The sequence below is a fragment of the Amblyomma mixtum genome, chromosome 3 (genome assembly GCF_055824585.1).
Source record: "Amblyomma mixtum isolate Tamu chromosome 3, ASM5582458v1, whole genome shotgun sequence".
Lineage (NCBI taxonomy): Eukaryota > Metazoa > Arthropoda > Arachnida > Ixodida > Ixodidae > Amblyomma > Amblyomma mixtum.
Window position 1 is genome coordinate 101,734,048 of NC_143014.1, and position 27,913 is coordinate 101,761,960.

At 50.3% G+C, this 27,913-nt stretch overlaps 3 protein-coding genes across 10 annotated transcripts in view; 2 read left to right on the plus strand and 1 right to left on the minus strand.

The window, feature by feature from the left end:
- LOC149351167 (uncharacterized) overlaps nucleotides 1–27,913 on the plus strand; it is an 82,402-nt gene that overhangs the window by 22,551 nt on the left and 31,938 nt on the right. The gene's annotated exons all lie outside the window — the stretch shown is intronic.
- LOC149351169 (uncharacterized) lies at nucleotides 17,401–20,231 on the plus strand. The gene has a single exon (XM_089580453.1). It carries the CDS (start codon nucleotides 18,133–18,135, stop codon nucleotides 19,390–19,392), a length of 1,260 nt encoding a protein of 419 aa, XP_089436579.1. The 5' UTR covers nucleotides 17,401–18,132; the 3' UTR covers nucleotides 19,393–20,231.
- Nucleotides 24,993–26,576, minus strand: LOC149351170 (uncharacterized). Its single transcript, XM_089580454.1, has one exon. It carries the CDS (start codon nucleotides 26,524–26,526, stop codon nucleotides 25,228–25,230), a length of 1,299 nt encoding a protein of 432 aa, XP_089436580.1. The 5' UTR covers nucleotides 26,527–26,576; the 3' UTR covers nucleotides 24,993–25,227.

Genomic DNA, 27,913 nt, shown 5'->3' on the forward strand with positions numbered 1-27,913 from the left:
GCTGCCCGAGAAAATCGCGCGCCGGACTCGAGTCCGCAAGTAGTCCGACAGTCCGGAACTGAAAATCGAATGTTCCCAGTCCTTTTCAGTGTGACGTCACGAGTTTGAATCGGGTGGCGGGAAAAATGTTTAAATTCAATTTTCTCAGTCATAAATGCGTCCTCTGCTGCCGGACAAACGTCAGTGTGCCCAGACAGAGCAAGAGAATCAAGTTTTACTAAGCGCAATACTTGCATGGAGTTCTCCTTGATGTCCCGTTAATGCGGGATGCACCTCACTTACGCAGGCTGGTTGTGGCATGCGCATGTAACGGCCAGCGGCTTATCTGGTTTCGCAGACTTGTTCTGAGAACACAGGTCTCCTTATAGCTGCAAGTCTGAATTGTTTTCATACTGATACAAGCGTAAACAAAGCTTCTTCCCACTGTCCTTACACCCATTCTCGCCTCTTTGTTTCCTTTCTACCAGAGCCGCCGCGGTAGCTCAGTGGTTATGGCACTCTGCTGCTGACCCCAACGACGCGGGTTCGATCCCGGCCGCGGCGATCGAATTTCGATGGAGGCGAAATTCTAGAGGCCCCTGTACCGTGCGATGTCACTGCACGTTAAAGAACACCACGTGGTCGAAACTTCCGGCTTCACTACGGCGTCCCCCATAGCCTAACTAAACTTGGCCGCGCTCGGATGGATGCCAGTGAGTAATTACTCCCTTATTAAAGTCGCCTTGGGACGTTAAACCCCATCGACCTTTTTAATGGAGATGAAAGAGCTTCTGATAAAACCCGACTGTGTAAAACAAAGTGCGAGCCTCAGATGAAAACGAAATGCGTTCAATTTTTTAGAACCTTAGCTCTAATACTCTCATTACTCAAGGTCGCGTCAGTGTGAAACAGAAGGTCATTCAAGTGGGACCTGTGGGTGGTACCATTGCTACACAGATTGTGGGCCACGTAATTGGCGAGAATGTTCCGAGTGGTATCAAACGATTCAGAGCATTACGGAGCCTAAGATTACTGGTCGAATCAAAGCATAGCATATCATACGGATTCGCACCGACGACCATTGATTCCACAAACCGTGACTTCAAACGATTACGGCAGAACTAATTGACGTAGGAAATTCGAAGTGGTGGCAAAAGGTTTGTCTTCTTGCGCTGTATACGTTGGCATCAAAAACTAGATATCCGGATATAACGAAGATGGCTAATGACGCAATATTCGTTCGATATTGCTAATATTCCTAACGCTCGATACTCACACGCTGCCTCAGCCTTTTGCTCTTTTTTATCGATTAAGCGAAATACGTGTTTGAACGAAATTAATTGGAGCTCTTGTCAATTTCACAAAATATGGCTCGTGCTGAACGGATGCGATCGGAGCACGCGGTGTATTAGGTGTGCAGAGAGGTCGGGAGCTAAGGGACCCGAAGCCGCTTTCGGTTTCACAGCAGAACGATGGCTATAATGTCAAAATTAAGAGATGAAACTTAAGAGCTGCGGCGATTTTAGTTTTAATGCGAAAGCATTTGGATTGTCGTCTTGCAAAAACCACCGGTTTCTGCGTAACACAAACTCCCTGAATGGTCGAGAGGGTCGTGACGTCATCAGCACCGCCAAATTTGAAAATCTCAGGACTAGAATGTTCGAGTACTTTACACCGGATTATATTTGATTACACTGACCTGACCTACTCTTCCACCTTAATCCACCCACTAATCCACCTTTATCCATTTTATGGGGTGTGCCTGCATCTAAAATTTGGCGGTCCTTTGGAATATTTAGGAGCAGGCCACATGGGCGTCCGGATGGGGGGGCAAGGGGGGGCGGCTGCACCCCCCTGGAAAATCACTCCCTCGAACCGTGAGGGATGGCCGCACGCCAGGGGTGGCGGTGAGCTTAGCCAAAAAAGTAAAAGCGGCCCCGCTTCCACGCTTTGGGTCACATCTGCGAAGTGCCGCGTCCGGGCACGCGTCGTTCCGCCGTTTTCAAACCACGCCATCGTTAGCTCTGCTGAAGGGCGACCTGTTGTATACATACAGCGGCACCGGCGGGCGAGCATGTGTTTCGAGCCGTCTTGAGATGGGTGTCAGTTTCTTTGATCTCTAGAGAGATAGCAACACGGAGGCAGACAGTGCACAGGGCATCTTGTTTTCGAATACTTCAGGAAGGAAGGACAAATCAGCCGTGTCCACCCCCGCTTTGTCGGGATGCTCAGGGGCAAGCGGGAGATGGGTTGGCGCCGCCTCCGCCGCCGCTCGCTGTCTCCTCCGATCCTCGGAAGAGCGCAGTTCGGTAGAAGCGCCGCTTTCAGAATCTTCGGCAAAGGGGATTAGCTGCTTTTGTTCACTGCGACGCAGTCTCCAGAGGCGCCCTCACACCAGCGTTCCTTGCGTCTTCTCCGAAAACCAGCGCCTTTGGTCAACGCACCCCATGGCGCCTGCCTGGCTCTCCTGTCACCTCTGGCTCGGCCTCAAATCACCACAGCGCCCATGTACTGTGCGATGTCAGTGCACGGTAAAGAGACCCAGGTGGTCGACATTATCCGGAACTCTGTACTACTCCGTCCCTCATAGCCTGAATCGTTTTGGGGCTCTGAACCCCATAAGAACACACAAAACAAATTTTCCGACCGGAGTGGCGAGTGTCCCTTCCCCTCGGAAGTCGCGCGGCGTTCCTTTCACCCCCAAAGTGCGTATTCGGGGATATTGCGGCAAGCAAGCCCTTGCACGTGTGCACGCCTCTGTGTTTGTGCTTCGGTGTTTTTAGTGACCGGTTGTCAACGAAGCTGAGAACTACCAAGACAGCGGACGAGAAAACGAAGAGCGGCGAGTAGTGTGTGTGCAAATACTCGACTGTGCAGATGCGCGAGCAAGATGGAGCGAGGTGTATGAAGCTGCGAGCGTGCATTTATCTTGTAAATAAGTTTTCGTTGTATATGTAGTCATCTTTTGTTTTCAACGTACGCATTCAACCGTTTTTCCAATCAATGTGTATATATTTTTTAACACTACCAACCCCGAGGAACTCCATAGCCAGCTTTGTCTCGCGCGGTCCCGAATGATGGACATTCGACGCTTTCTTCAAGCGTCAGCGGTTGTCTGACGAAGCATTATCCAACTGCGCCCCAGCAGATTCTGGTGTGACATGTGACAACGGTGTAGCATTTGAACAGAGTGATGCAACCTTTCATCACCGGACAGTAGCCGACGTCGTCGACTCCATGGAAGGAACTCCACCAGCGAGCTCCAGTCACGCAGTAAGCCGAGACGATTCCCTTTCTCCTTGCTTGGCATCGAAGTCCGGGGACAACAGCAAGAAAACAAATAACTTGCCTCAAGAATATGACTTAGGAGAGTTTCTAGGCAAAGCTAAACTCACTGGCATACCGGACTTTTTGAAGTTACGTCTTCTTACTAAGTCATGGTCGCCAAATGTTACATACGATTTTAAGAAGGACGTAACACCTGAAAAGAGGCCTTTTCGACACGAATGGCTGGGAGATTACGCCCCCTGGCTTGCGTACTCAGCGACAGCGAAAGGCGCCTTTTGTCGTTTTTGCGTCATTTTTCCTCCGCGTGTTCACCGGGGTACTCAAGGTAGTTTTATCGTGCGCGCTTTCAGTAACTACAGGAAAATGCACGAGGCGTGCAGGGATCACGTAAAATCCCAATGGCACCAGGAGGCAATGACGGCCTCACAGAACTTTATGGATGTGATGAAAGGCAAGCAGCCACCCGTTGTACAGCAGCTGAACAGAGCACTGCACGCGCAAGTTGAAAGGAACCGTGAGAAACTATTTTCAATAGTTTCCACCATTGTCTTCTGCGCGACGCATGACTTGCCAATTCGCGGCAAGCAGTCCGATAGTGGAGTCTTCAATGATCTGCTTGACTTTCGTGTAGAAGCTGGAGATACTCTACTTCAGGAGCACTTCGCTTCTTCTGCTGGCAATGCCAAGTACGCGTCCGCGTCCAGACCGAGATCATCACAATCTGTGGCGACATCCTGAGAGAGCAGATAGTTACCGAAGCTAACAAAGCGTTTGCTTTTTCCGTTCTTGCTGACGAAACTGCAGATATTTCAGGAAAAGAGCAGATGTCTATAGGCGTTCGCTTTATTGACAAGGCGGGAGCCGAAGTGTGCGTTCGAGAGCAGTTCTTGGGATTTGTAGAGCTGGAGCAATTAAACTCCGCTTGGATCGCCGCGGCAATCTTGAAGCTTTTGACGAATGCCGGGCTGATTCTTTCGAACCTCGTTGGACAGGGGTACAATGGATGCTCTACAATGGCTGGAAAAGAAGCTGGAGTGAACAAAATTATACAGAAACAGTTCCCGAAGGCAATATTTTTCCACTGTGCAAGTCACAAACTAAATCTCGTCATCAACGATTTGAACGATGTCTCTGAAATTCGAAACACAATTGGGATAATCAAACAAACCATAAACTTCTTCCGCGAGAGCGTGCTCCGGAGAAAATTGGTGCCCAACATTCCGATGCTGTGTGAGACAAGATGGTCTGCAAAATACAAGTCTATTAGGATCTTCTCTCAGCATTACGTGGCCATAGTCGAAGCACTCGAGGAGCTCGCGTCGACGGAATCATGCTGGAACGCTGCAACTAGACAACGAGCTCACATCCTCTACTGCGCAACAACAAGCTCATATTACATCGGCCGCCGCGGTGGCTCAGTTGCTATGGTGCTCGGCTGCTGACCCAAAGGACGCGGGTTCGATCCCGGCCGCGGCGGCTGGAATTTCTTTGGAGGAGAAATTCTAGAGGCCCGTGTACTGTGCGATGTCAGTGCACGTTAAAAAACCCCAGGTGGTCGAAATTTCCGGAGCCCTCCACTACGGCGTCTCTCATGGCCTTAGTCGCTTTGGGACGTTAAACCCCATAAACCATAAACCATATTACATCGTGTGCTTGCATATTGTAGCGAAGTACAGCGCTCCGCTCGAACCAGTTACGAGCGTTCTGCAAGGTGTATCCATGGACTTTCATTCTGTGCATGACCACACCACTGAGCTGCAACGTATTTTTCGCGGCCACCGGACAAACGCTGTAGAGGAGTTCTCTAACATCATGAATGCAGCAAGAGAGGCAGCCAATCACTTAAATGTGGCGTCTGTACCAAGACAAGTCTCTCGTCAGGCCCACCGCGACAACTACGGGATTCAGTCGCCGGAGGAATACTACCGTGTGGCATTATATGTGCCGTACTTGGACTCCCTCACTGCTTCTTTAGCTCGTCGCTTTTCTGAAAGCAATGAGAGGAGCTACAAACTTCTCCAGCTGCATCCATCAAAAATGAAGCACTTGAGCCGTGTTGAGTTCGCTGCCCTTGCCGAAGAACTCCAGTGCTTTTACGGCATCGACAACTTCAAGGAAGAGGCCATCTCTTGGTACGAGATGTGGTGCAACAAAACTGGGGACCCATCAGAAATAACTTACTGCGAGCTTCTACATCAGGCCAAGACATTCTTCCCTGGCGTTGCAAAAGCCATTGAGGTGGCTCTGGCTTTGCCAGTTACTACCTGTACGGTCGAACGCTCATTCAGTACAATGAGGAGAGTGAAAACCTGACTACGCTCGACGATGACAAACGATAGACTGGACGGCCTTTGTATGATGAGTGTGCACCGAGAGCGTGTAATGAAGCACAGAAATGAATTTATCACTCGTGTCATCACGCAATTCGCCCAGAAAAATCCGAGGCGTCTACAGTTGCTGTTCAAGGAAGACTGACTGAGTGACTGTCGTTGCGTGTTTGTGAACATATTGTGCTGTGTGCTGGTCATCAATCCGGGTGAGTCGAGAACCCGTATGCAGCAAGACTGAGCACTCTTCTCCACGAAGTGATAGTATCGTTTTGCATTTTTTATTAATTTTAATTGTTTCTTCGTTGATAAACTCCAATGTATCTCTCCTAGCCACGCTTTAATTTGCTGTTTGTAATTTTTCTTTCATGTGTGTATTTTACTTAGTTATTTTATTTATATATAAATAAATAAATTTGCTCCGCAAATAGTGCCTTTTTGCTACGAACATAACCCCCCCCCCCCCCCCTCCGGCGCCAATACACCCAATGGGGCTCCCCCCTGCAAAAAATTCTGCGGACGCCCTTGGCAGGCCAACTTCCAAATGCTATCTCATTTTCTTCGTTAAGAAAATGGTGAATGCCTCAAGTTTTTTGGAAAGGACAGGGGGCAGTAAGTGTCTCACTTCTTGTTGGACACCTCTACCGCGCCGCGAGGGAAGTGGTTTGGTTTGGTTTATGGGGGTTGGGGAGTGAAAGAAGGAAGAGAGGAAGGGGTAATGCAGGGCGCCGGAATAATTTCGATCACCTGCGGATCTTTAGATTGCACTGACATCGTACAGCACATGGGCGCCTTTTGCATCCCGCCGCTGCCATCGAAACGCTGCAGCGCCGGGCACCTGCGCTGGCGGAGCAGAGGTGGTCACGTGGCACGCGCGCCACGGGAACCGCGCTTTATAGCCGCGCGGTTTTCAAATAGCGCAAGAGAAGGACAAAATGTTTCGAGCCACGTCGCCGCGGTGTAGTCACGTTCTAGAAATCCTAATATCTGATATGGCTATTGATAAAAGCCAGCTACTAGACTAATTGCAACCAGGTAGCTAACTACAATAGTTAAAGAATTAACTATAAGAATTTAGGCAAACAGCTTCTCAAAGTCGCTCACAGGTAGAGACGGTTCGTGCCTGGCTGGTGCCCTTGACTTCGGCGTCCATCTAGGCGAACCGAAACGAGCGTGCACCATGAGCGCCGCTTGCCTATGGCACAGCCCACGATATATCCCCAGGGGTGCTAATTGTGTTGATGAGGGATCTAGACGAAACACTGTCCAGAAGAAACGACCTCATAGGATATATACATCTGCCAGCCTCTTTTTCATCATGTTGTTGACGTTAGTCTGACGAAAAAAGGATTAACGGGACGTCCACCATGAGGGCGGGTGTCAAAATTCAAAATAGCGTCTAACATTTCCACATTGGGCACTTGTGAGGGAACAAGACGGCATGAAATAACATTGAAATTTGTCAATAATTCTGACAGGCGTCTTGCGAGCGTCGAAGTTTGCAAGGGGCTTGTTTCGTCCGTTTCTTTTTAATTCGATACCGTTTGCCAAATGTTTCAAAGTGCGATCAGCGCGTGGCACTGTGGCGAGGGCGCTGCGCAAAGCGAACAACAACCCCGAAGGAGAAGAGAGGTCCACTGCTGGTCTGCTGCTCACTTGCTGCATGCGACCAGCGTGCTCGCTCACGGCCAGTCAGCGGTCTCAGCCCATGAAGGTGATGGCAGCGGAGCCCAGGCGCTTGCCAGGAATGCCGCCCGCGTGGCCAGGTGTCGCCGTGCAAGTTGACGGTTCGCCCAGGCGACCTCGGCTAATCCGGAGCGCTTCCACTGCGAACGAGGTCAGGTGACAGACTGCGAGGGAAATAATGCTTCGATCAATCGGAGCAGCGAAATCCAATGCCACAAATATTGGGCGCGGACGTTGGCTCACTTGTCATCTCCACTGCTGAAGAGACGTCGCTGGTACGAGGGAGGCGGATTCCAGCGCGGCGTGCTTTCGGGACTCTACCAGCATACCGCCTCGCAGAACAGCGGTTTCCTGCGAAGGTGCGCAGCCAACGACGCTGCAGTGGCCTTGAAAACACCAGAGGGGAGTGGAGCCGCCCACCTGTGCGATGTTCGCAGCTTGCTTGTTCATTCCACTGTGCCCATGGTCGTCATCAGCTGCTCCAGCGTGCGTAGTCCTGCCGGCGGCGACGTGCAGACCACCGCGGGTCGATCTCCTCCCTCCGGACCCGGGCCTGGCACGTACTCTGCTCCTAGAAGCCAAGCACGTCGTTCTAGGCATGGCGCGCCTTCGACTGAATACGTGCGCGCGAGGAAAACGACAACGAAACTCGAACAAATCGAGCGTGCAGCCCCGAGCTGATCTTTCTCAACTTCCAAACTGCATTCGGATGAGGACGAAGTTTGTGAAAATGAAATTTATTTATTTATTTTGTAGCGAACCACGACGGCCGCGCCTGATCCCGCCTAGGCCGATCGCTGCCGGAGCGCCGATGACGACGAAGCGTCGCTAAAAGACGAAGTGCCGCTGCGCTGCACGAGATCGCTTGGGTCGGATCCTCTGTCCACATTGTTTTCGACAACATTTTTCCTCAAAATGCGAAACTTTTACCACCCCGTATTTTAAATGGTCTATTAGAGGATCATTTAAGGTCCCTACCTACAAAAATTGCAATAGCAACCGATGCCTCTCAGTGCAACGAAAAGGCAGGGGTGGGAATTTACTGTCCGAGTTTAGACTGGTCCTTTTCGCTGCGCCTTCCGGATTACACCCCTATTTTTCAAGCTGAGTTTCTAGCAGTAGTTCTTGCTCTGCGCAAGCTTGATCCTTCTATTTCTGCAGTGGCAGTCATTACCGATTCTTTATCTTTGTGTTCGTCCCTCGCGTCGCATGTTGACTGTCCCACTTTAAAGGGACACTGAGGAGAGCACTATTAATATATTTTTTATAGCAAAATCCGATAGTTCGGCATGTCATGGCTTTGTTGCCACTTGGCCGGCAGCGAAAAATGCATTTATTTCGAAGAAATTTGGATTCGAAGTTGAAAAGGTTTTTCCCGCCGCTGTGATTCAAACTTGGGATTCGGCTATGACGACAGAGGACTAAGTGACGTGAAACATGACGTGATGCAGACTCCGTGATTTCTGGCTGCCAGCAGTGCGGCCTAGCAGCAGCCGAAAAGAAAGCTACCGCCGGCCGCACGTTGAAGGCATCTATCGGCTATTGCGGCCGTCGCTACAGTCGCTTCGCTTACGTTTGCACCGGCGTTTTGCGAGCGTTACGATGGATCTCGTTCTCGAAGTCGTCAACGAAGTTCTCGCAAATAGACACCTTTAGCATACCGTGTACCTTGATACCGCTAGCGGAATACCGGGAGCCCGCCTAACGCCGGCGAGCAGGCGCTGATTGGTCCCGATGCTTCAGGCGAGCGCGTAGCTGCCCGGCACGTGGCGCCATCTGGCGACGTCAAGGAGATTTGCGCATGCATTGGCTGCGCCTCAGTGATTTGTGCTTCTCGTGTCCTAGCGTTGCTAGAACCATTGGTTCCAGCAACACTGTTTTGTTATATGACGTCATGACGCTTGTACTTGCGAGTTTGGCCTGTGGCGGCGATACCTGTATTTTGGTTCTTGCTCTTTTCTACGTTACAAGAGCTTTGTTGTCAGTATGAGTGGCGTTTTTGTATTCAGGAGCTGGTATTCTGTCGATACAAGCCAACTTCAATTTCTCCTCAGTGTCCCTTTAAGCACTTTTTTATCGCTTCTTCCTTCGCATTTGAGCCTTGTTAACTTGATATGGGTACCCGGCCACAGCAGCGTGACTGTCAATGAGATCGCGCATAACCTTGCAAAGGCTTCCCTAGGCGGCCCTGTGTTGCCCATCATCCCGGCTACAGCGTATATCACAGCATCTAGGTTCCGGCGTCGAGCGTTATTAAGCGTGCAAGACTCAACACTTTTAACATCGGTGGAATATCAGCATCTGAAATATTCATGGAGCAGGAAAATTTGTCCATCTCGGCAGCTAGAAGTATCTCTGACGAGGTTGCGCTGCCGCATCCCCCCTCTAAATTTCTATCTGCACAGATCTGGTTTGGCGCTATCTCCCCTCTGTGCATTTTGCCGTGAGCCTGAATCTATCGATCATTTTTGGCTCCATTGTCGTCGTTTCACCTCTTTGAGAAGAAGACTGCTGGAGTTGCCCTTACAGCAACTTGGCCTCAGTTTGAGCAGCCCACACTTGCTATCATTTGGTGCCACCACACTTGGGTTCAGCCACAGGTCTGTTTGTGACGCTGTTCAAAATTTCTTGCTGGAATCTCATCGACTACCTTGCTAAAGCTTTCAGTATTTTCTTTTTATGCTTCATTTTTTTTAGAATTATTCTCTTTTCTCTTTCTTTCTCTCTCCAATCCAATCTCCTATATATATATATATATATATATATATATATATATATATATATATATATATATATATATATTGCTTAATTGCTTAGCGAGGGCCTCGGTTCTGGCAGCCTTGATGCCATAGGAAGCATAAGAGGGTTCTCACACAGCTTCCACCCTCGCCGTTCGATGGCGTTCTACGTCACACCAGCGGTAACCCAGGACGTTCCACGTCCGCCGCTTACGAACATGGGTGGCGCTGATGAACACTCTCAAGGTTAGGTTATTTGTAAACATAAATACCCCCGAAAGCAGAAGGTTTGACAGCCGTCGCCGTAGCTCAGAGGTAGAGCACCGGACCCGTAATTCGGAGGTCGTGGGTTCGGATCCCACCGGCGGCATGTGGTTGTTTTTTCTTCTGCTTTTCTAATCAATTAGCTTTAAGCGACAGTAATAGTCTTACTTGATCAACACCACAAAAAAAATAAATAAATTAAAAAAATCCCCTGTGCTCCTTGGTTTCTGTGGCTGTTGGCTTCTCTCATATTTATAACGAGCCCCTCATTCCCCTTCCCTTGTTTGCTTAATTGCTTAGCGAGGGCCTCGGTTCTGGCAGCCTTGATGCCATAGGAAGCATAAGAGGGTTCTCACACAGCTTCCACCCTCGCCGTTCGATGGCGTTCTACGTCACACCAGCGGTAACCCAGGACGTTCCACGTCCGCCGCTTACGAACATGGGTGGCGCTGATGAACACCCTCAAGGTTAGGTTATTTGTAAACATAAATACCCCCGAAAGCAGAAGGTTTGACAGCCGTCGCCGTAGCTCAGAGGTAGAGCACCGGACGCGTAATTCGGAGGTCGTGGGTTCGGATCCCACCGGCGGCATGTGGTTGTTTTTTCTTCTGCTTTTCTAATCAATTAGCTTTAAGCGACAGTAATAGTCTTACTTGATCAACACCACAAAAAAAATAAATTAATTAAAAAAATCCCCTGTGCTCCTTGGTTTCTGTGGCTGTTGGCTTCTCTCATATTTATAACGAGCCCCTCATTCCCCTTCCCTTGTTTGCTTAATTGCTTAGCGAGGGCCTCGGTTCTGGCAGCCTTGATGCCATAGGAAGCATAAGAGGGTTCTCACACAGCTTCCACCCTCGCCGTTCGATGGCGTTCTACGTCACACCAGCGGTAACCCAGGACGTTCCACGTCCGCCGCTTACGAACATGGGTGGCGCTGATGAACACTCTCAAGGTTAGGTTATTTGTAAACATAAATACCCCCGAAAGCAGAAAATTTGACAGCCGTCGCCGTAGCTCAGAGGTAGAGCACCGGATCCGTAATTCGGAGGTCGTGGGTTCGGATCCCACCGGCGGCATGTGGTTGTTTTTTCTTCTGCTTTTCTAATCAATTAGCTTTAAGCGACAGTAATAGTCTTACTTGATCAACACCACAAAAAAAATAAATAAATTAAAAAAATCCCCTGTGCTCCTTGGTTTCTGTGGCTGTTGGCTTCTCTCATATATATATATATATATATATATATATATATATATATATATATATATATATATATATATATATTATGGTTATTATTATTATTATTTGTTTTTAGTTTTGTTGATTTTTTTTATTTTTTTTTTCATCCTCTCCGTGCCCTTCTTGTGGTTGACTCCCCCGGTGTTCCTCTCCCGTGTGCTTTCCTTTTTTGCCTTTACTACGTACAGGTGAATACCAACCTTTTCCACCCGATTCTTGGCCGATCCCCCAGAGTGGGTATGTGCCATTCTGTCGTAGGCTACAACAACAACTGGCCGTCTTCTGCGCTGCCCGCCGTTCTGCTCGCCGCTTTGTGTCGCCTAGCTGCCGTGAACACCACGCCCTGTACCATTTGTGCAGAGCCCCGCGGTGGCTCAGCGGTTATGGTGCTCGGCTGCTGACCCGAAAGACGCGGGTTCGATCCCGGCCGCGGCGGCTAGAATTTCTTTGGAGGAGAAATTCTAGAGGCCCGTGTACTGTGCGATGTCAGTGCACGTTAAAGAACCCCAGGTGGTCGAAATTTCCGGAGCCCTCCGCTACGGCGTCTCTCATAGCCTTAGTCGCTTTGGGACGTTAAACCCCATAAACCAAACCAAACCATTTGTGCAGAAACCCCCTTTCACTTGGTGGAGGTGCGGATTTACTGCCTTCTTGGGAACAATCACCGAAGGCTGAGCAGTGCAGACATGCGTCGCATGCGCTCCCGCCAAGCAGCTGTTTTTCGGCGTTCAACTTGGGCCTGTGGGCCGGAAACTACCGCGAACAGATCCGGATTCTCCCTCCGTGCAAGGGGACACTGGATTTCGGGCAAACGGTGGACTATTTCACATTTCATGGAACTTTTCACCTCTCGGACGTGTGAGAGCTAGCTAGGCCTAACGCCCAGACCTAGCGTAGCTACCCGTGACTCGACGGGAGCCGGCCCCTGGGGCGGTCCCGTGACCACCACGATGATCAACGCCGTCGACGGAGATGAACTGGCACCCTCGGAATTTGAGAACGGTGAGTGGGAGACCGTTCTCAGCATGCACGACCGCATGATGAAAAAAGGCGGGAAGCCTGGAAACGCCAGCGGAAACGCTGGCACGAACGCCGCCGCGAATTTCGGCGGGAACGCTGGCGATCACGGCGCCGGGGAGAAGAAATCGACTGCCACTCAGAAAAAGAGGCAAGACCCGAACATCCGAAAAAGGGCACCAATGCCGAAGCTCCCGGAGAGCGACTATAAAATAATCTTCAGGCCCAGAGGCTGGAACTTGAACGATTACGTGCCACGTCACCTACTGCAGGTCACCTGCACGGCCGCGCGACTACCATACGGAGATGTCCTGGACGAAGACACTTCAAGAATCAACTCCGTGAACAACACGTACACTATCAGCACACCGAATCGTCAACGCGCGAGCACCTACGCGGGGATAAAGACGATAGTTATCGGGGAGAAGACCCTCGCCATGGCACCCTACGTCGTGGCTCCCGACGACGCAATTAAGGGCGTGGTATACAACGCCTATGATATCGGAACACCGGAAGAAGTCCGTCAAGGATTCATCAAACGCTACCCGGACATCGTAGTACTCAACGCCAGAAGAATTGGCAAGTCGAGATCTATTCTCATCACCTTTGGAGAGAAAAAGCTTCCCAGACAAGTCTTCTACTGGGGATCAGTGTTCATCGTCTACCTGTACCGAGAGCGGGTAGAGACCTGCTACAACTGCAGGAAGACGGGACACAGGACGGATGTGTGCTATAAGCCATGGGTAAAGCGTTGCCGCAGATGCGGCGAAGACCATCCAGACCCACCGGAGGGAGAACTGCCGACATGCAAGCCCGAATGCATCGTATGCGGGGGGCCACACAACACCGGCAGCCAGAATTGCAAGTATCGGCTGGCAAAGAACCTTATAAAGCCAAGAACGACCTGGGGCAACTTGAATCCGGACACCAACCAAGACCGAAGACCAGGGACCACAGCGGCACCCGCCAAGGCCACCGGGGGAGAAGCAGATCGAGCTCCTTCCCACCATTACCGGGGACCGGAGGCGCCAGCTCGGGTCCTGACAGAGAAAGCAACTCGAGCAGAGGAAGAGGCTCAAGCAAGAACAGAGACGCGGGCAAAAAGGTGAGCTGGCCAGATAAGGCCTCTTCTTGGGAAACCGCTCGGGAGAAGGAACTGGTAGAGCAGCTCGCTAAGAGAGACAGAAAGCTAGACACCATAAAGAAGGAAATGGCGGAGCTGAGGAAACTCATTAGCGCTAACACAAAACAGCCGGAGGTGGTCGAAAAACCTCCTTTGCAACAATCACAAAACGCGAGTCAGGCGCCCCCGCGTGACACATATGAAGGGGGAGACATTCAAAACGCAATGGATACAGACACCAGAGTCCCCTTGAAAAGACCTCTACCCAGAGAGGGAAACACAGACGACAGTACTCCCAAAAAGGCGGCAGAAAGTCCTAACAAGGACGCATCGGCTAAAACCCACATCAAGGTTAGGTCGGACATGAACACACTATTGAAGCGGGTTGACGCTCAAGACGCTAGAATTGATGCCCTTACCGCTAGGGTAGACAAAATAGCCGAACGTGCTGACAATCTGACGGCGGAATTCGTCATGTTCAGGGAACGAACCATGGGTTGCTTCCAGCAAATTCTGGAACAACTAGCAAACATAGAAGCCAGGCTTCCCCCTGTTGCCGGCAACACCCTCCCCTCGCTGCAACCGCAGCAGCAGCCTCTATAGGACATCATGGCTCCTCGCCAACAAATTAGAATCTGGCAGTGGAACTGCAGAGGCTTCCAGTCCAAAAGATGGAACCTGCAGGCATACATTCAAAAAAACATAACCACACCGGATGTAATCACGCTGCAGGAGGCAAGTGGTGTGGTCAAACTAAATGGCTACGCCGTGTACACCCCGCTAGAAGTCCAAAAAGAGCACAAACCCAAGTCGTTCACGGCCACGCTAGTGCAAAGAAATCTAACGGCAACACAACACGCACTCGAAAACACAAGCGAGGACTACGTTATGTTAGAAATAATTCCAAACAGAAAAGGGGACAACAGTCTCTTCATTCTGAATATATACAACTCACCGAAAAACCGGGGCACAGGGCTGGCGGACCTATTACGTAAAGCCATTAGACTATCTTATAAGAAAGGATTAGTAATCACGGGGGACTTCAACGCCCCGCATCCGGCATGGGGATATCGGACGGCCTCCCCTAAGGGAAACAAACTATGGACAGAAATCCAAAACTTAAAGCTCACGCTACTAAACAACCCGCAAGACCCCACGAGGATAGGCAATAGCGTCAGCGTAGACATGTCCCCAGACTTGACGCTAGGCAAAGACCTCGAGGGTGAAAGATGGTCAAACACAAGACACACCTTGGGTAGCGATCACTACACCATAGAGATTGAAACACAAACCAGGCCGATGAAGGGAAAGCTGCGCGAAACGAAGCTGACAGACTGGGACACCCTCCGAAAAGTCCGGGACAGAACCGCTCCGAGGGAGATATCGGATCTAAATCAATGGGTTGAGACACTCAAAAGAGACGTAAACAGTCACACTAGACAGACCCCAACCACCGGACATGACATCACAGACTCGAGGCTGGCCCACATGTGGGAAGCCCACGAGAGCCTCTTGAAGAGGTGGAAAAAACAGAAGCACAATAGAAGGCTAAAGAAGAGAATATCGACACTCGAAAAACAGATAGATGACTACACAAACGAGCTTCAGCGTCAACACTGGGGACAAATTTGCGATGAAATGAATGGAAAGCTAGGGTGCAAGAACACGTTGCATCTTCTTCGCCACTTACTAGACCCAAGACAAACAAAGTCAGCGGCACAAGGGCAGCTTAAACGATTGATTCACAAATACCAGGGAACAGCCGCGGACCTAATAGAGGAACTGAAGAGCAGGTACCTTAACACAGACAAAAGGGGTTCATCTCCAGCTTACCAAGGAGCAGAGAACACACAGCTAGATGAGGACATCTCGATAGCGGAGGTATGGAGAGCAATGAGTCAACTAAGAACCACGTCAGCAGCGGGGGCAGATGGGGTAACCAACAAAATGCTAAGGAACCTAGATCTAGTCTCGGTCACGGCAGTCACAGATTACCTAAATGAGATATGGAAACGAGGTAGTCTACCTTCACAATGGAAACATGCCAAAGTAATCTTTATTCCAAAACCCGGGAAGAAACTTGAAGTGGGCAACCTCAGGCCGATATTGCTAACGTCCTGCCTGGGGAAGCTGATGGAACATGTCATATTAAGAAAGGGAGGTATTTCCTGAAACGATGCTAGGCTTCAGGAGCAAGTTGTCCACGCAGGACGTCATGCTCCAGCTCAAAGCAGACATCATAGACCCGCCCAACAAAGGGGGCGCCAAAACTATACTGGGCCTAGACCTACATAAAGCCTTCGATAACGTCAAACACGAGGTCATACTAACTAATCTGGCGGAGATTGCCCCTGGAAAGCGGACCTACGATTACGTAAGGGACTTTCTAACCGGCAGAACCGCAGAAATAAATCTAGGAGACATCCAGTCAGAATCTTTGTGTTCTCTTTTCTTGTTTTTTTATTTTGTTTATTTTGTGTCTTGTTGTTCCGCCATATTTCGATTCTTGCTGACTACCAGTTATTGCTCTTTTCTTGCTTCTTTTTTTTGCCCTGTTACTCATGTTAATGTTCCTTCTATGTATTAAAGTTGAAATTTTTATCACCCCCTATGTAATACCCTCGTGAAGAGGGCCTTTAGGGGTATCTTGAAATGAAATAAATAAAATAAAAACTATATATTAAGCTGGGAGACAAGGGAACTCCGCAGGGCTCAGTGCTCTCTCCTTTCTTATTCAACCTGGCGTTGAAGAACCTATCGCCGCTATTGAAGACTGTCGAAGGTATAAACCATACGCTATATGCGGATGACATAACAATATGGACGCATACAGGAAACGATGGGGAAATAGAACAAAATCTCCAACACACGATCGATATTGTCCAGGAATACGCGGAATGGGCAGGATTAAAATGCTCGCCAGGCAAATCCGAACTTCTGGTGATCCGGGGGGCTAGCAAACGCGATACCAACGCAGGAGACATTCACGTACTGGTAAATGAGACTCCGGTAGCCAGAGTTGACAAAATCAGGGTCCCAGGATTTATAATACAGGACAATAGAAAGAGCACAGAGACAATAAACAGGCTTAAGTCCACAATTAACATGGCAACCAGGCTCATAAGGCGAATAGCTAACAAAAGACGGGGAGTCAAAGAGAAAGATCTCTGCCGAATGGTTCAGGCTTTCGTGATAAGCAGAATAGTTTACGCCGTTCCCTACCTCAAGCTAGGGTTGGCGGAACAGAACAAAATAGATGGGATCATAAGGCAGGCATATAAAGCAGCATTGGGGCTGCCCCACTGCACTCCTACGGAAAGACTTCTTAAACTGGGGATCTACAACACCACCACGGAACTATGCGAGGCACATATATTTGCGCAATTAAGGAGGCTTGCGACCTCACCCCCGGGGAGAAAGATCCTGAGCAACCTAGGATTACATGATAGAATTCCGGAAAGAAACGCGCAGGCAAAATTACAGACCAAAGTTAGAAAATTACTCACTATTAAACCACTTCCAAAAAACATGCACCCTGCTTTTCACGAAGGCAGGAGGAGAACCAGAGCAAAGGCCCTTGAAGCCAAGCTCGAAGGCTCGGAATACACAACCTATGTAGATGCGGCGGAATACGAAGGAGGCGACTTCTTTGTGGTCGTGGCCGTGAACGACTCGGGTGAAACATTAACGGCCGGTTCGGTCAAAACAAAAAACTCGGGGACAGCGGAGGAGGCAGCTATCGCCATGGCAATGGCCAGCACCAAAGCAGTCACCATAATTAGCGACTCCAAGGTGGCTATCAACAATTTTGCGCGGGGTATGATCTCCCAGGAGGCAGAACGAATATTAAGACATAAAGACTGGGACCAAAGAGAGGTGGAACTAATATGGGTGCCGGCACACTCGGGGAACAGGGGAAACGAGTTGGCTCACAGTATAGCTCGAGGTTATGTTAGCCGAGCAGTGAGCCGGGTTGAGTCCCCAAATTTCACGAGAGATGCATTCATATCATTTCACGAATACACCAATCAGTTTAAACTGGAAAGGAGGATCTATCCGCCACCAGACAAAAAGCTCGACAAAAGCCAGGAGGTAACGTGGCGTCGGCTCCAGACGCGAGCCTTCTTTAGCCTGTCGAGACTAGCACACATGTATCCAACACAATACAACGCTACTTGCAAACAATGCGGCGAGATAGCCGGATATGACCACATTTTATGGAGCTGCAAAAAGGCGCCGCCACCGGCGGACCTACTACCAGTCCCTTCTCTAGAGCGGTGGGAGGCTATACTGGCCAGCTCAGACCCGTTGACGCAAGTCCGGGCCACTGAGTGGGCTCACAAGGTCGCCAAGAGCCATGGGCTCGAAGCCACCTGGTATAATGCCCACTAAGGCTCAGTGCTGACAATAAACGTTTTCCAATCCAATACTGCCTTCTTGGCACTTCAAGGCCGTCCGCTTCCGAATTTCACCATGCCTCAAGATTCCGAACAGCCGCCGATCCTTCTGCCACACACTCCTGCCCCACAGCCGCCAACAGTCGTCTGCGCTGGAGCTTTGCGCCAGCGCGACCCCGCTGTCTTCAGCGGTACCAGAGACCACGACGTCGAGGACTGGCTAGCCTCGTACGAGCGGGTCAGTACCCACAACAAATGGGACGATCCCCTAAAACTGAACAACGTCATTTTCTATCTGACGGACGTTGCCAATCTGTGGTACCGCAACCATGAGTCTGACATCACATCGTGGTCCGCCTTTAAGCGAAATTTCGCTGACGCCTTCGGCCGGCCTGCGGTGCGCAAGCTGCGTGCTGAGCAACGCCTGCGTGCTCGGGCGCAGCTGCCTGGTGAAATTTTCACCAGTTATATAGAGGACGTGGTGGATCTGTGCAAACGTTTGGATGCTTCGATGCCCGAGTGCGCCAAGATCGACCACATTCTGAAGGGCATTGACGACGACGCATTCCAGATGCTTCTCGCCAAAAATCCAGCCACCGTCGTCAACGTCATCGCACAATGCCAGAGCTACGACGAACTGCGTAAGCGCCGTCTTCTCACTCGCTCTCCACTCTCTCCACCGGAGCCTCTGGGCGCTTTGACATCTGGCTCCGACCAGTCGCTACTGCTGCCCCAGATCCAGCAGTACATTCGAGAAGAAGTTGCTCGACAGCTGTCTCTCGTCCACCCGAGTACTGCTGCTTCCTCTTCTCTTGTGCCTTCGCTGCAGCGCGTCATCCGCGAACAAGTGGCCGAAGCTCTTCCTCCTCCCCCTGAAGTTCCTTCCGTCCCTCCTTTGACGTACGCCGGCGCCGCAGCACATTATAGCCAATCCACCCCTGTGGCAGCGCCCTTGATGTACGCCGCCGTGGCTGCACGGCCTGCGGTGTTGACACCTCGTCAGCCTGTTCTGCGCCCGGCACCGGCCCCACCAGCGGCTCCGCTTCCTCCTTCCCCTTCGCCATATTACAACCCTTGGCGCACACCAGACAATTGTCCGATATGCTTTTCATGTGGCTTCCCCGGACATGTGGCCCGCCACTGTTGTCGCCGCATGGTCATCCCTAGAGCGGTTGCGCCTCCTGCCTGCTCACCTCAGCAGCTCCGTTCTGTTCCACCTCCGGAGCCCTACGCCACTGACGATCGTCCGTATACGACCCGTCGATCTCCGTCCCCACGTCGCCGTTCACTTTCACCTATGCGCCGTCGCCCTACATCTGCTGACGAGGGAAACTAAATTCCGCAGTTCCCGAGGCAAGAACTGCGTGCTCTTCAAACAGCTCAAGGCCTCAACTTTCCCCTGCGAACATTCTATTGGTTTCCGTCGATGGTTTTTCTGTGTACGCGCTTGTGGATACGGGTGCTGCTGTGTCTGTCATTCATGAGAGACTACATGTGCCGCCGGTTACGAAAAGTGACGACTTCATTTTCTGGTTTGTCGCTTCGGACTGCTACCGAAGAGAGGATCGCACCTTTGGCCGCATGCACAGCGCGGGTTGTCATTGCCGACATTTTGTACAGTGTTGAGTTCGTGGTCCTGCCGTCTTGTTCCCACGACGTAATTCTCGGGTGGGACTTCCTATCAAAAAATAACGCCGTGATAGATTGCGCCCGCGCAGAGGTAGAATTTTCTGTATTGTCTGACGAACCGGCCGACGACCACCATTCCCTGTGTCCGCAGAAGATCACAGTAACTGAAGACGTCGACATCGCTCCGGAGGCTTCAGCGCTTGTATCCCTCTCGTGCCCTGCCACACCCGCCGTCGCAGTTTTCTTTACGCCCTCGTCTTCCTTCGTCCATCGCAAAAACCTGCCGCTGCCGTACGCTGTTCTCGATGTTCACGGAGGTCTCGCGAAAATGCTTATTTACAATCCGTCTCCATGCCCGCTTACTCTGCTACGTGGTGAGACTCTTGGCTCAGTTCAACCTGCCCACCTTCTCTCTGACCTGGATGTCCCTGTGACCTCCCGCAGTTCCTCCATCAATGCTCTTCATCCTGATTCGGCACCCGATCCGTTGCCCGACGCCTTCTTCCAAGCCGCCATCGACGCCATCGGAAGCAGCTCTCAGCTCTACTAAACACATTTCGCTCCGCTTTCAACGCCGCCCACACTCCTCTGGGCCGGACTTCCACCGTCGTTCATCGCATTGAGACCGGCTCTCACCCACCTTTTCGCCAGCGGCCATATCGTGTGTCGGCGGCAGAGCGCCGCGTGATTAGCGAACAAGTTGAGGACATGCTGCACCGTGGTGTCATCCGTCCGTCTCACAGCCCTTGGTCATCGCCGGTGGTACTTGTCAAGAAGAAAGATGGTTGATTTTGTGTCGATTACCGCCGCCTCAACAAAATTACCCACAAGGACAATTACCCTCTTCCCCGCATCGACGACGCTCTTGACAGCCTCCAAGGCGCTGAGTACTTTTCGTCCCTTGACCTACGTTCCGGCTACTGGCAAGTACCGATGGCTGCACCTGACAGAGAAAAGACAGCATTTGTTACACCCGCCGGCCTCTACGAGTTCAACGTGATGCCGTTCGGTCTGTGCAACGCTCCCGCCACATTCGAAAGGATGATGGATAACATCTTGCGGAAGCTGAAATGGCAGACCTGCCTCTGCTACCTGGATGACATTGTTGTCTTTTCCGCCGATTTCACCACACACATTGCACGCTTAAAGCAGGTTTTGACTTGCCTGACAGACGCCGGACTGCAGCTGAATCTCAAGAAGTGCCACTTCGGAGCTCGGCAGTTGACAATATTGGGGCACATCGTCTCCAAGGAAGGCATTCTCCCTGACCCGGCCAAGCTCCGTGCTGTGGCGCAATTTCCTAAGCCGGTTTCGCTCAAGCAACTTCGAAGCTTCATAGGTTTGTGTTCTTATTTCCGGCGCTTCGTACGCAATTTTGCGTCCATCATTGCGCCGCTGACGAAGCTACTTGGCGGGACCAATGACATATCTGGCTGGTCGGCCGAGTGCGACGAAGCGTTCACTACCCTACGCCATCTTTTGACTTCGCCGCCAATACTCAGACACTATATGACCCCACAGCACCTACCGAGGTCCATACGGATGCGAGTGGCGTTGGCCTCGGAGCTGTCTTGCCCCGCGAAAAGATGGTTTTGAAGAATACGTAGTTGCGTATGCGAGTCGCGTGCTTACCAAAGCTGAATCCAACTATTCCGTTACGGAGAAGGAATGCTGAGCTATTGTATGGGCGCTAACGAAATTCCGGCCCTATCTATACGGCCGCCGGTTCGACGTCGTCACGGACCACCATGCGCTCTGCTGGTTATCGTCGCTTAAAGATCCATCCGGTCGCCTCGCTCGGTGGGCTCTTCGCCTTCAAGAGTTTGACATCCATCTACCGTTCCGGCCGTAAGCACATGGACGCCAATGCTTTGTCTCGGTCTCCCCTTCCCAGCGACGCTGCCTGCTCCTCGGCAACCGATCCCGTGCTTTCGTCTCTTACCATCGCTGATATGCCGGCGGAGCAGCGAAAAGACCCGTGGCTTGCGTCCCTCATAGACGCCGTGTCTTCATCCCAAAACGTTGCGCCTTCTAGAACTTTACAGCGTCAAGCTCCGCACTTTGCCCTCCGGGACGGCCTTCTATACCGCCGCAACTATCCATGCCTGATGGTCGGCGGTGGCTTCTCGCGATCCCCTGCCATTTACGATCTGAAATTTGCGCACCTTACCACGCTGACCCTCAGTGTGCGCACACTGGTGTGCTGAAAACATTCAAACGAATTTCTCAGCGCTACTACTGGCGCGGCATGTACGCCTATATTCGAAAATACGCCCGATCTTGCATCGCCTGTCAGCGGCGGAAGGCTTCCACTCCCCGAGTGACCGGCCCCTTACAACCACTCCCATGCCCAGCACGTTCTTTCGATCGCGTTGGCGTTGACCTTTACGGACCGCTTCCCTGTACGGTCTCTGGGAACCGTTGGATTATCGTCGGCGTCGACCACCTCACCCGGTATGCCGAGACAGCTGCCCTTCCTGTTGCAACTAGCCGCGAAGTTGCTACGTTCCTGCTGCACAATTTTGTTCTTCGTCACGGCGCGCCGCGCGAGCTGCTCAGTGACAGAGGCCGCGCCTTCCTTTCCCAAGTTGTTCAGTTCAGTTCACTTCAGTTTATTACCTTAAAGACCCCCGTAGGGGTATTACATAAGGGGTGGATTATACAAAAAAATAAGTACAATGGTTGCCATGTGGGTTCAACATACAATATGATCTGTTAGTGCTTTGGAAAAGTTGGATGGGCAGGTGATAGCGGCGATGCTGTGGGAAAGGCCGTTCCAATCTAATGCTGTTCGTGGGAAGAAGGAGGCAGCGAACGTGGTCGTATGGGTCCGAGGCCGGGCAACTTGAAGAATGTGACCAGTGCGATGCGATATGTGAGCTGGTGATGTGATATAGCCTGCGTAACCATGGGTGCTGTAAAAGAACTTATGAAACATGTTTAGGCTGGCAATGCGGCGACGAATAACAAGGGTTGATAAGGCGGATTCTGCTTTTAAAGACGACACGCTGACTTGGTATGAATAGGTATTGTGGATGAATCTAGTGGCACGGTTCTGGACGGATTCGAGGGCATTTATGAGGTATATTTGATGTGGATTCCATATGGGGGATGCATATTCTAGTTTCGGTCTGATTAGCGATTGGTAAGCCAGGAGTTTAACTTGTTGGGGAGCGTGACGTACGTGGCGTTTCAAAAAGCCTAGTGTTTTATTCGTGGATGATATTACATTTGAAATATGTGTGCGCCAAGATAAATCATACGATAACGTCACTCCTAAGTACTTAAATGAGTTAACTGCTTCTATTGGGATTTGAGCTATATTGTACGAAAAAATAAATGGTTTAGTGCGACGGGTGAAGGATACAATCTTGCATTTCTGAGGGTTAAGTGTCATCATCCACAGGTCGCTCCATTTCTGAACGTTAGTTAGGTCAGTCTGGAGGGCTTCTTGGTCGGAAGAGTTATTAATAGTACGATAAATAACGCAATCATCTGCGAACATACGAATGTGACATGATACGTGAAGGGGCAAGTCATTAATGTATATTAAGAATAATAACGGTCTGAGCACTGATCCTTGGGGGACGCCTGAGGTTACTGGAATGTAATCAGAAAATTCGTTATTAACTATGACAAATTGGGTTCGATTTGTTAAAAATTCCTTAATCCAGTTTAGAATGCTAGGGTGAATATTTAGGTAAGAGAGCTTAAGTAGTAATCTCTGGTGTGGTACTTTGTCAAAGGCTTTTGTGTAATCTAAAAAAATAGCATCAATCTGTTGGTTGCAATCAAGGTTAGCATGTAAGTCATGAACAAATGTAGCCAGTTGTGTCTCACAGGAAAGGTTTTTACGGAAGCCATGTTGTGATGAATGAAAGAAATTGTTGGAATCGAGAAAGTTCATGACTTGAGAATAAATTACATGCTCCATGATTTTACAAGGAATGCTTGTTAGGGAAATGGGTCGATAATTTAAGGGAGAGTTTTTGTTACCAGACTTGAAGATTGGGACGACCTTTCCCACTTTCCAGTCATACGGTATGTTACCTGAAGAGAGAGACTGAGAGTACAATAGTGATAAGTAGGCCGCGGAAATGTGCTTAGTATTTTTCAGAAATTTCGAGTTAATTTCATCGATCCCGGCTGATGACGTTAGCTTGATATTTTCGATACGAGATGATATACCATCTGCGAAGAAAGAAACTGGATCCATGGTTGACGCTGTGAACGAACTTATGAAGGCGTTAGCAGGTAAATCACACTCTTTTGCTAAAACAGTTGAAAAGGCTCTATTGAAAATGTCAGCACATTCACAATCACTGATGGTTTGACCCATATCGTTAGTAAGAACGATTGTACGTGTATCCTTCGGGTTTACTATGTGCCAGAATTTTTTAGGGTTGTGTATTAGCATATTTGGCAAGTCAGAATGGAAAAAGGTGTGTTTTGCGTTGCGGATAGCAGCAAGGTAATCAGCTTCGGCAGTGTAGTACTTTTCCCATGATGCTTGGCTTGGGTTCCGCTTTGCTGCCCGATAGTGACGCTTTTTCTTGTTTTCCAGGCGTTTCAGGGCCGTAGTAAACCACGGTTTTTGCTGGTTAGCACGGAAACTAGCCACCGGAATGTACTTGTTTGTTAGTTCATGAACTTTGGCCCTGAAAATCGTCCAATTTTTGTGAAGAGACTTTGTGTGGAAATCGGTTTCATAAGTTGGAAAAAAAGCAGTTAGTTCTTCATTTATTGCTTGAAAATCACCTCTTTCATAAAGACAGATTGTTTTCCTGGAAACTTCACGAAGCATGGGTGTAAAACTGAAGGTAGCATGAATGACTTTATGATCACTTATTTCCCTTAGGTATGTAATGCTTGTTGCGCTATCAGGGCTGTTGGTTAATATCAGATCTAGAGTGTTGGCGGAATTCTGTGCGATGCGCGTTGGCTCTAATATTAGCTGAGTAAGGTTGAAGTTAAGACAGACATCGACAAAATTTTTTGCTTCTGAAGAATTTGTCATGGAGGTGTGGTTACACCAGTCAATAGTGGGAAAATTGAAATCACCAAAAAGTACAATATCTGCGTTAGGATATGATGATGTCAGTTCACTCAGCTCATTGTTTAGTTTGTAGGAAAAGTCCGGATCATTTTGCAGTGGCCTGTAACAGACTCCTATCAGCACAGTTCGGGGGGCAGCGTGGCAGAGCAGCCATAGCAGTTCTAAGTTAGAATCTACATTGATTAAGGATGCTGAAAACTGCTGATGTACGGCTATGAGCACGCCACCGCCACGGGCTCTCTCCCGGTCTTTACGGTAAACTTTAAAGTTGGGCAGCGCAGCTAAAATTTCGGTATCACTGATATTGTCTGTTAGCCACGTTTCTGTAAGAATGAGAAGGGTGCTGTTGGTTGATAAGACAAGACTAGATACGATTTCCCGTTTCGGTAAAAAGCTTAGTATGTTAGTAAATACTGCAGATAAGGTAAGATTAGTTCGGGGGGTGTGCTGTCGGGGAGTTGCTTTAGAGCGAGTAGAGTGTGATTGCTATGGCACTTCTTTTACCGTTTCCGTCAAGTCGTCGAATATATACTGCTTCGGGCCTATGTACAGTGTTTTAAAGCGCAGTGCGTACTTATCAGATGTTTCTTTCGCGAAACGTAGTAGGCGTTTGCGTGCCTTACGGACAGAATGTGAAAAGTCTTCTCCTATGCTGTAGTCGGTGTCTTTTAGTTTCCGGGCGTTTTTTAGGATGGATTCTTTTGTCTTATGGAAAGTAAATTTAACGATAATGGGTCGACATCGTTCACTTGAGTGACAGCCAAGGCGATGTGCTCTTTCTATTTCTTTTGGGTCTATGGTGATGTCCAAATTTTCACTGCAAAGGCGGGTGACCAGTTCTTCAGACTCGGAGGACGTTTCCTTTGAGCTAGTATCAGGTAAGCCATAAAATAGCAGGTCGTTGCGGCGTGACCGGTTTTCGGCATCATCTACTCTGGATTCGAGGTTACTGATTTGGCTCGCCGACGTGGCGGCATCAGTCTTAATGGATTCAACTTCTGTTTTAAGTGATGCGAGGTCCTGATAGTGGGTTTCTAATTCGGTAATGCGCTTACTTAATTCGGTGATCGATTTGTCTGTCGCTACTAACCTGCTGCTGAGGTCTTTTACTTCGCTGATTAACGTGCTTTGGCCCGATGTTAATTTCTGTAGTTCTGCAAGTATGGCGGCAGTGTCAGGACCAGGGTTAGTTTCTATGTCACCGGATTGCATAAGCAACGAATGGACAACAGCAAAGCATTCAAGGACAATACAAGTACAGCACTGTGGGCTCGGCAGCTGAATTAAGAAGTAGTTGCTCGATTTCTTTGCAAAAAGAGAGTATGATTTTCTAACCTGCATGGCGAAGACAAGAAGGTTACTCGTCCGCGCAGTGGCACAGCTGCCGAGCCCACAAGGCGCCGCGGTCCACGGGCGATCTCTTATAGGTGGCGAAAAACATGATGTCTGCGGCGATTGCATTTCCCACGATGAACGGATGGTCCCAGAGCCAGGTGGTGGCGAAATCCAGGCAAACGTGACGTCAGCCGCTGTTATGGAATTGGTATCAGCTTCATGACTGCCGTAGTGATGACGATAACGTGGCCGCACGTCGACGCAGGCAGCAGCCAGAACAGGCAGCAGCCAGAACAGGCAACAGCACATGTGTGAACACAGGAAGGAGCACCTGCATGGCGAAGACAAGAGGGTTACTCGTCCACGCAGTGGCACAGCTGCCGAGCCACAGCTGCCGAAGCACTGCTTGCCGAATGTCGCATCGTACATCGGACCACCACTGCCTACCATCCTCAAACTTACGGGCTGACCGAGCGCTTCAACCGTACTCTCGGAGACATGCTCACGATGTACGTCGCAGCAGATCAGACCGACTGGGATGCCGTCCTCCCTTTCGTGACATACGCATACAACACCGCCACGCAGTCCACCACCGGCTTTACCCTTTCTTCCTTCTGTATGGGCGTGAACCGTCGTCCATGATGGACACCATATTACCTTATAATCCTGACGCCTGCGAGTGGACGCCTCTCTCCGAAGTCGCAAAGCATGCAGAAGACTGCCGCCAGTTGGCGCGCTCTTCTACCTGCGAATCCCAAGGCCGCCAAAAGCATCGCCACGATAACGTTAGCAGGCAACACGTTTTTCCGGTTGGATCCCTAGTTTGGCTATGGGTTCCCGGCACACCACCCGGATTGTCATCTAAATTTCGCACAGAATACCACGGGCCTTATCACGTCGTCCAGCAAACGTCGCCAGTCAACTACGTCGTGGAGCCGCTCAACCCCTCTTTGGACCTGCGCCATCGCGGTCGGGAAACCGTCCACGTCAGCCGCCTGAAGACTTACTACGACCCGCTCCTTTTGCCCTCGCCATAAGTCGCCAGGGTGGCTCCTCTTCGTTCCCGGGGCAATTGTAGCGAACCACGACGGCTGCGCCTGATCCCGCCTAGGCCGATCGCTGCCGGAGCGCCGACGACGACGAAGCGTCGCTAAAAGACGAAGTGCCGCCGCGCTGCACAAGATCGCTTGGGTCGGACTGGCCGTCTTCTGCGCTGCCCGCCGTTCTGCTCGCCGCTTTGTGTCGCCTGCCGTGAACACCACGCCCTGTGCCATTTGTGCAGAAACCCCCTTTCAATTTATACAAATACCTCACAGGTTCCACACTTGGAACACTGTGCGCGGAGAGAGGTTACAATATTTTGTATTTGGTAGAAATGCAAGAAGAATGCCGCTCTGAGGGGTTGTGCGGCCTCTCTCAGTGGTGTGGAAACCTGGAAACTGGGGTGCCGTGAGCAATCTCTTGCGGGAGGGAGGGGTTTTTTGGTGGGCTTGGCGGCGTACTTAGAACAGCGTGCATAGTCATCTGCGAGTGGAGCCCAATGAAAAACGCAAATACCTCCACGTATGGTGCTTCAATATTATATACTATTAAATTCTAAAAGGGTAAAGAGGCAAGGTTTTTGGGTGCCTGTTTTTCTTTTTTCCTTGAAAGAGGCCTACGGGTTAAGTAATCATGACCCGCCGCGGTGGCTCAGTGGGCGCTCGGCCAAGGCTGTGGCATGTTGCAAGCTGCGCGTCCGCGCCGAGGGTGCGCCACGGTCGAAACGATTGCAGCGATCCTGGTATCGGCGGTAAACGCGGCTGCAGTTAATCTTAATAGAAGTGAAAATTTTCGA

What these genes read in the sequence shown, in the direction of transcription:
- LOC149351169 (XM_089580453.1), top strand. Translation starts at nt 18,133, where the DNA reads ATGCCTCAAGATTCCGAACAGCCGCCGATCCTTCTGCCACACACTCCT.
- LOC149351170 (XM_089580454.1), bottom strand. Translation starts at nt 26,526, where the DNA reads ATGGTAGGCAGTGGTGGTCCGATGTACGATGCGACATTCGGCAAGCAG.